Genomic DNA, 9,091 nt, shown 5'->3' on the forward strand with positions numbered 1-9,091 from the left:
TCTCTCTCTCTCTCTCTCTCTCTCTCTCTCTCTCTCTCTCTCTCTCTCTCTCTCTCTCTCTCTCCCCTTTTATGACAATATCCTCGAGCACGGTAACGCTGTTATTAACAATATGACGCTTTTAACCAAGAAAAACCAGGCGAGATTGTCGTGTAATTATACGTCGACGTGCAAACTATATTTATATATATATATATATCTATATTTTTGTATATATATTTATTCGTCACACAACCAACGATACGCATATCATATATCGCCATATTGTATCCCCTTTCCCCCGTTTAAAGATAGACACCCCCTTAACCAAGCATGTCAGTTTTGCTGTATGTGAGAATGAAGCTTTAGTCGTAGTGCATGCTGGCCGTCCACGTGCACCGAAACCACGAGTTACACGTGATGATGTGACAGAACGAGGCGAACTTTGATGTAACGGCATCCGATAAAATAGCATCAATTAAATTATGGCAAATTGCCATTAATAACATAATGAAAATGGATTTATCATTAATGAAGACTCTTCATTATCAACAAAGTATTTGATTATTGAGTTATTTGAATATTGATTTACGTCGAATTTATGATTAATAAAAAACATATTGAATTAACATTTATAACGCATCTTAATAAAAATGTCAAAAATAATTCCACAACAATTTCGATCTGCCTCACTTGAAATGTTATTTATAAATGGTTTTTTTTATTGTGTGAAAGTGGATAATCGTTCGTCTCGCTTTGTCACGACTAGACACCAGTTTTCTCCACGACTCACACGATTTCACGAGGAAGAATAGACACTGTAAAGCTGAACTTAGGAACTTAGATGAAAGATAGATTGTACGAGCAGCTGTAGAGAGATCCACACAGATGTTCGTAAGACAGCGTTGTGTTTCATAGTCGCAAAGTAGCGTTAAAGTTACTCACATGCGACTCGATCAGGACTCGAGACGCATTAGCGGGTAACTCCCCTTAGATGTACATACAGAAGTTCCGACGTACTTCTACGTATTTTGCGCGAGATTCTGCCGACTTTGTTACATACATTCATATTCACACAACGGAAGCGGAATGAAACTCGCGACGGCATAGACCCTCGTACGGATCTTCGTGAACGTTATTTTAAAATCGATATCGCTTTCGTGGAATTACAGACTCTATTGAAATTCTGAGTCTCGATTAAACGCAACGTACGACGAACTACTGTCATTCTGCTTCCTCGAATAGGACGCTTGGTGGATTCATACTGCGTACGATATTCGACGTACGACGATATGATATCCAATAAGAGAATTCGGTTCTAGTTAGCGACATTTTTTGTCTCCGAGAGACAAATTTTTTTATTGGATATCGAACGTCGGATATCGCAGTGTGAATCCAGGATTATTAATGTGGCAAATAAGTCTGCTTCATGATGATGTAAATCGTTAACACGAAGATATTCAACAGGGATTAAAGTTAGATGCGCTCGTGGTTACGGTTCGTCCAACGTGTTGCATGGGACTTTGAATAATTTTTATTTTTTCATTTCGGAGGCCGAAATGGAGTGTGCAAACGGTCGTTTTAAAACACAAAATGAGAAAAGTGATAACCGGATTTACAAGCCGCGGAATTTTCACATTCCTGTCTATCTTGATCGCGAGTATATACGTAGCTATACTCAAACTGACATCCTCGCGGATGATTCCACGAGGATATTATCTTGCCAGAAAATACGAATTTTATAGAAATTATATTATGTATATTGAAACTCTCTTTATATTTAGGAGAAATATTAAATCTGACAAAACCATTTGATAAATAATATGTAACAAAGTATACGACAAAAATATAATATTATTGCAGTTGGATGGAACAGTTAATTAAATATGATTTCTTAGCAAGGTGATAAAAGTAGAGATGGGGAGTAGAGAGAAACTGGGTCGTTGATGTGTTGAACGGAACATCTAACGCGTCACATGTTGAAATTAATTAGTATATACATTCGTAATAATTATTCGTGAAAATTTCAAGCTCACGAATTTGTTTTAATTTCATCGTTTTAAAAAATTTAAATTATGCACATGTCGAAACATTCTTACTGCGAAGACGAAAACTAATTAAGAGAATTAGTAAATTATCAAAACGTGAAAAAATATTCGACAAAAAACAAAATTGCGAGATAATATATCTCCTAATAATAAGTTAATATTGGAGAAGATAGTTATATAAAATTAATAATTTATTAGAGTTTTTCTAGTAATTATTAAAGAGAGAGAGGAGTAACATTGTGGGAAAGTGAATTAAATTTGTCGGTGTTTTTCTCAGACAACGTAAGCGTTGCTTAATAATGTTCGATGAATATTTTAATGTTACTCATAATGATCGTCTATTCTATAAGCCGCAGGAACGTTTTATTTTTATATAAATATTCCCACGTACACAAGTCGCTTTTTATCAACGTATGCAAAAAAGATATGTGACGCACGATATCTGAGTCAGAAGACACGATGTAGAAGAAGAGAAATTAATGTTAAAATAACGAGATAGGAGAACAAAAAAGATATTTATATATATGTCGCGAATACGGCAATAGTGCTGCTTCTGCACGAGCCGCGACACGTACGACGCCTGTGCTTTTTTACTTGCAAGCAATTATGGACTATAAAAAGAAAGAGGGAGGCAAGAAAAAAGGGCGGGAGGGAGGGCAATCGCAAAATCATCAGCTATATCCTGTTGTCAGTAGGGATGGGTGGGTTGTGTTGCTGTTTCAATATGTTTCATTATTTTGGCCCGCACCAGCTCGTGTTACGTAGGCAATTAGTACAATTTGGCGCGTCACGGTGGTCCATTGTTCGTGCTTTTTTCCCATATCGTGTCCGAGCCCACGCGAGCGCGCCATGTCGACGGATAATGGAGCGGTCACGAAGACATGACGATTACATTACAGGGCGCGCATTACACGTGTATAGATTGCAGCCCTTTAAACCGTTGAGGTGCATAATAGCGCCCACTGAAAATATCGTCATTATATTTCCGAACATCTTTTTCGGAAAATGACATATTATCTTCTCTAATGAATAGATGTTGTAATTACTGTATTACTGCACGAATTTGTCCAAGATTTGACGAGATAAAGCTATTTAGAATTAATATATTATTATTTATAAGTCTCTACGATATAATTTTAATCATATTTCACATTAAATCTTAAATGAGAAATCTAAATTCTAAAAAGCTTGATGTTTCTAGCGTAATGTCACCTTTAGTTCAAAATACATGCGAGACTTTGTATTCTCCATTATTTTTATAGAATTTTGATATCAAGTGAGAAACGTATATACGTTTCACTCAATATCAAAATTTTATAGTCAAGCGACGGAGATTATACATTAATATTTGCAGAAATATAAAGATTCGGAAGATTGAAAATAAGGGTGTTTCTCGCAATTATTGCACCGTCTCGCTCTGTCCACATGGTCGCGACGCAGGTTTCAAGGCGAGGGGGGCGAAGGACCCGTTTTCACCGACACCTCTCCCTCAGCGTGCTTATGCACTCAATGTCCGTGTACCATCAAGTGTGGCGAAAACGCTTATTTATAAAATGAACGTAGTCGCGGAAACGTCGAGGAATCCCACGCATCGCTCCGTACCTTGTTGTACATATGTATGCACGTGCCGACGAGGAATGTTCCTTTTTTTCCATACCACGTTTTTACCTCACGTTAACACCCTCTTATTTTGCTCGATCACATCTCATTGTTGCTGGCGCTGACAATGCTACTGCAAGAATGGCCGATTCACAGCTGATGTGTAATTCGTCATGCTGGCGATCTTTGAGATTTTAATTCTACATGGAAGAATCAATCACGTCGAGTCAAAAGATATCGAGCAAAACTCTCTTGTAACAAAACCGATCTTATCATTACGTAACAGCAACGAAATGAATTTTGTTATTATTGAGTTTCTAATTATGTTTCGTATTTGATCGATTATTGAACATTAATTACTCGTATGTACGTAAACTATTCGAGTGAAAAATAATTTATTTAACCTGGTAAATGGCATCAAATTGAATTTCAAGAACGCTAGCGTGTCGTCCGCAGCTTTAACATGTTACGTAAATTCTACTCTTTTTCGTATTAACGGGCACATTAACGGCAATCGAAATTGATGGACTTCTTGTGTTGTGTAGGGCAAGTTTTTCTTTTGTACCGATGCATCGAAAATGACGGAGGACGAGTGTCAGTAAGTTTTAATTACGTTATAAATTAATAAAATAATTTAATTTTGTTTAATTGTAAAGGATCCCGCACAAATATCTTATGGAAATTGAGTTTCGATAGAATTAAGTTTGATATGTCGTAGATCTTGTCGTCCTGATAAAAGTCTCCACAGGCATGACCTCTTATATAATAAACCGTTTGACTTCTACGGGACGTCACTTTTCAAAACGGGCTAATACTACGATATCTTATTTTCAACGGTGCATTCCTATGTCGTTATTTGCACTTTCTATATTTTGAAATAAAAAATTATAAGGATAATACTGACTTGATTGCTTCTCACAAATCGGAATGCTTGATTACTGTGTGAGTCCCCGCGTCTCTCACAAATCGGGGTACTTGATCCATAAAGCCTGGACGAAGGAGATTGATTCGCGAAAATCCAACATAAGGACAATTCTAGAGGCGGAATCCATAGACGTTGCTCAAGATTCGACATGGTCTTAAGCTAGTGCTTGAGATGTCATGAACCAATCAGAGAGCCATATAGCATCTTAAGACATTGCTTGAGATGGTATTGAGATTAAGAACAAATTATGGATACCTGCGTAGGATTAGACGAGAAGATAGAAAGATCGCGTTAGCTTTCGGAATTATTATACATATTTGACTCGCGGGAATATCCTCGCATATTATAACACAAATAAACACGCATAAATCCAACTAAACAGAGAACATCTAGCAAGCGTGTTAAATCTCGATTTCTACATACTTCAAGCACCCCGACTTGTAAAAGGCGAGAGGACTTATAATAATTAAACACTCCGATTCGTAACAAGTAATCAAGTTGTTATTATTCTTTTTACTTAAAAATATACATAGAAATAATGACGTAGGAATGCATCGTACTCGTCGAAAATAAAATATTGTAGTATTAAACGGATTTGAAAAGTGACGCCTCGTAGAAGTTAAACGGACCTCACGATAGGTCATGCCTATGGAAACTTTTTATCGGGATGACAAGATCTGCAACATGTTAAATTTTCAGCCAATTCACTGAAATTCAATTTCTATAAAGTTTGTGCAAGGTCCTTTAAAAATTGTAACGTGGAAATATCTTTAAAAATTGTTAGTAATTTGTGCATATAATAATAATGTGCTGGCGAGAGAACATATCCCATTTAAAAATATATTGAATGCAAAGAGAAAATTTTTATAATGAGATTTTTCATTAATCCACGAACAATAGAAAATTTCAAATATAGCTCACACATTCAGAATACAGATGCAAGAAACTCTCCTTTTCAGGGGTACTTATTTGGAATTCGAAAACAGTAATATTAACAGGCCAATCGTAAAACATAGAGAGTGGCAACAACATCGTTTTCATTTCGATAATGTTGCCAAGGCGATGTTGACCCTTTTTACGGTCTCGACTTTCGAAGGTTGGCCATCGTAAGTATATTTTGCATTCCGTTCACAAAGAACGTTGTTTCGATTTCTATCGGAATACATTAAATACAGTACAAAAGGTTACTTATTCAAACTTGCTTTTACAGCAATCTCAATATCGATACAACAAAGTTTCCATTAAGAACTCCTTTCTTATGTATTTTTCTTTTTCTTGTTATTTTCTTAAACTTTTATTTTGCTGTTCTTTGCTTCTTTGTCGATAAGTATCCCATCTTTCATACATTATTTCGATAAATGTAATTTTGTTAACAGTATTAAGAAAACGGATAAATAGGTAGTTCTAAATACAAGATATCAGTTAATGTTGTCTCTCGTGTCTACTAACAGACTGTTAGAGTGGTCAATCGACTCGAACCAAGAAAAACATGGACCAATTCATAACTTTCGGCCAATAGTGGCCGCCTACTACATCATCTACATCATTATTATCGCGTTCTTCATGGTGAACATCTTCGTCGGTTTCGTTATTGTCACCTTCCAGAACGAGGGCGAGCAAGAGTATAAAAACTGCGAGCTCGATAAAAATCAGGTGAATTGTACGAGTATTGAATTAATCGTTTAATTGTTATGTTCAAATTATAATAACATTAATATCATGAAGAAATCACGCATGTTCAAGAATATTTTCATTTTCAATCAACTCTAAAACAAACGCTACGAAAAACGCTTTATAAATATATCAAACTGTAATATTTGTGAAAACAAGATAGTACAATCATGTTAAAATTAATAAAAATTAAACTTAAAAAAATAATGGGCATTGAGTATCATTATGTAATTCCGTAATAATTTCCTTCTGAAATATTTCGAGGTCACGCGAAGAATCTCATCACGAAAGATTAATAATCGCTTCTTTCTACAGAGAAATTGCATCGAGTTCGCACTGAAAGCTAAGCCAGTGCGCCGATATATACCGAAGCATCGAATACAATACAAAGTCTGGTGGTTCGTCACCTCCCAACCGTTCGAGTACACAATATTTACGTTAATTATGATCAACACTGTGACGCTCGCGATGAAATTTTATCGACAACCGCAGATCTACACGGATGTTCTGGATGTTCTCAATATGATCTTCACCGCTGTGTTCGCCCTCGAGTTTGTGTTTAAGTTGGCCGCATTTCGATTTAAGGTGCAGGCTCGCATTTGTGTGTAATTTTATAATCGTAATCATTTCTTACATTTCACACTTGTTCGAAATGTTTCATTTTTAATTTCATTTTATATATTGTATTTATTTACTTTATAGCGTTAGTTGTGCTCATAAACGAGTTCGTTAATTAATTTGCAGAATTACTTCGGCGATGCGTGGAACGTATTTGACTTTGTTATCGTGCTCGGAAGTTTCATCGATATCGTTTATTCGGAAGTTAAAGTGAGTATCAGTTGCGCTCGACTTTAATCGAATACCTGAGGCAATATTCGCAATTTGTATTCATATTTAAGGGGAGGAAGTGAAACTGTGTGTAACAAAACTATTTTATCATCCTTGCAGCCCGGATCCAGCATCATTTCCATTAATTTCTTTAGACTGTTTCGTGTAATGAGATTGGTCAAATTATTGAGCAGAGGGGAGGGCATCCGAACACTTTTATGGACGTTTATCAAGTCTTTTCAGGCCCTACCCTATGTCGCCCTTCTCATTATAATGCTCTTTTTCATTTACGCTGTGATAGGCATGCAGGTAAGCAATCGCTGATCGATGGAAAAACACGTGTTTAAAGTACATAAACGACGGTAATTTGAGCGAACGCTTCTTTTCAGGTCTTTGGAAAGATCGCAATAGACGACGATACAGCGATAGATCGCAATAACAATTTCCAATCCTTCCCGCAAGCTGTATTGGTTTTGTTTAGATCAGCAACAGGTATATATGTTTTATTTGGCTTAAATTTTTGATATTAAAAGATAAAAATTTTACGATTAACCAAACTTTTGGTCGTTTAGCAGAAATGCAATATTTAAAATAAAACAATATATTATAAGACCGTATATGTGATAACGCAAACTAAAATCAAAGTCTTAAACGGTTTAGCTGGACCTTAAATGCTTGTATGATTCTTGTGTGAATTTATATACTACGTATGTAGTCCTTAGAAACGCGCGCCGAAATGATTTTTCGGTCTTGAAACGCTAACTCTACTAAACTACTGCAGTAATATCACGAGTTAAATTGACTAGCAATTTAACAAATTTTTTATGCTTATTCGCATCTTCGAAATGATCTTAATAATGTTGAATGACATATTAAAATCTGTAAATAATTAATTCTTATTGCGAAAAATATTACCTCATTGCATTTCGTGCGAGCATCCTAAGCCTTTAGACTACCGAGGCATGAAAATTTTACCAATTAAAATATGTAATCGCGAAATATTGTATAATTAGCCGTCGAAGGTAAAAGTAATCACTGAATCAAATAATAATCAATCGAGTATTTGTGATCATAGGTGAGGCGTGGCAAGAAATAATGATGGATTGTTCGTCACAACCAAGTGTCAAATGTGATTTTAACAGCGACGAACTCGACAAGGACAGCTGCGGATCGGACATTGCATTTCCTTACTTCATATCCTTCTATGTTCTCTGTTCATTTCTCGTAAGTGCATCTTGTAATTATCTCATATTAGTTCTATTTTATTATTTAGATCAGCGCTGGGATTTAGGAGAAAGTGGAGGAACTGTGCGCACCTAAGGGAAATTTATTGCCCTGAAATGGTTTTCCAAGTTTAAAGCAATATAAGTATGGAAATAGAAACTATAAACATTCTTCTACCATTGCGTATCCTCATATCGAAGATATTCATTCAATACAGATTTTCATTCAATATATAAGGTTGTATTTAACCAAAAGAAAAAAACAGAAAAGCGAAAAAATTACTCGCGCGTCGGGTAATTGTGCGCAAAACAAAAAGTCGTAAGAAATGACTAAATTGTGGAATGTTGATAAAGAAATTAGAAAATATATTCATTATATTGCAATATAAATATATATTAAATATATATATTAAATATACAGGGTGTTTGAAAATTATCGACTAATCGATCACGAGCAGGTAGAACGGACCGAATTGAATCGAAAAATCTTAAACCATTTTGTAGGTTGCGCAATAGTTAACGAGATATTAACGTTTAAAGATAGCCGAATAAGCGCGTCCGGCCGGCCTACTCTGCTGCCGAATATACAACCTACCGTCCCCACCGATCGCACGGCGCGCGGGCCGCTGGGAGTGGGGATGGCCTGTTAGGGGTGCGTTCCACTTAACGCCCGCGACGCTCGTGGAATCATTTTATCCTTATTGTTTATCAAATATTAAACAAACGATGCTTGCGAGCGTTGCGAGCGTTAAGTGGAACGCAGCCTAGGCGTGCTGTTCGAGTCAAGACGTTTAGTGGCAGGTCCCGCTCCCCGCGCG

At 36.2% G+C, this 9,091-nt stretch overlaps 1 protein-coding gene across 3 annotated transcripts in view; it reads left to right on the forward strand.

The window, feature by feature from the left end:
- Ca-alpha1D (Ca[2+]-channel protein alpha[[1]] subunit D) overlaps window positions 1–9,091 on the forward strand; it is a 53,281-nt gene that overhangs the window by 33,917 nt on the left and 10,273 nt on the right. For all 3 annotated transcript variants that reach the window (XM_018510215.1, XM_018510214.1, XM_018510216.1), the window contains 8 exons: window positions 4,172–4,224; window positions 5,511–5,657; window positions 6,003–6,204; window positions 6,538–6,807; window positions 6,967–7,050; window positions 7,171–7,359; window positions 7,440–7,542; window positions 8,126–8,274. In XM_018510215.1, coding sequence (XP_018365717.1) covers window positions 4,172–4,224; window positions 5,511–5,657; window positions 6,003–6,204; window positions 6,538–6,807; window positions 6,967–7,050; window positions 7,171–7,359; window positions 7,440–7,542; window positions 8,126–8,274 — 1,197 coding nt within the window. The remainder of the gene's footprint in view (window positions 1–4,171; window positions 4,225–5,510; window positions 5,658–6,002; window positions 6,205–6,537; window positions 6,808–6,966; window positions 7,051–7,170; window positions 7,360–7,439; window positions 7,543–8,125; window positions 8,275–9,091) is intronic.

Source organism: Trachymyrmex cornetzi, unplaced genomic scaffold (genome assembly GCF_001594075.2).
Source record: "Trachymyrmex cornetzi isolate Tcor2-1 unplaced genomic scaffold, Tcor1.1 scaffold326, whole genome shotgun sequence".
NCBI classification, from domain to species: domain Eukaryota; kingdom Metazoa; phylum Arthropoda; class Insecta; order Hymenoptera; family Formicidae; genus Trachymyrmex; species Trachymyrmex cornetzi.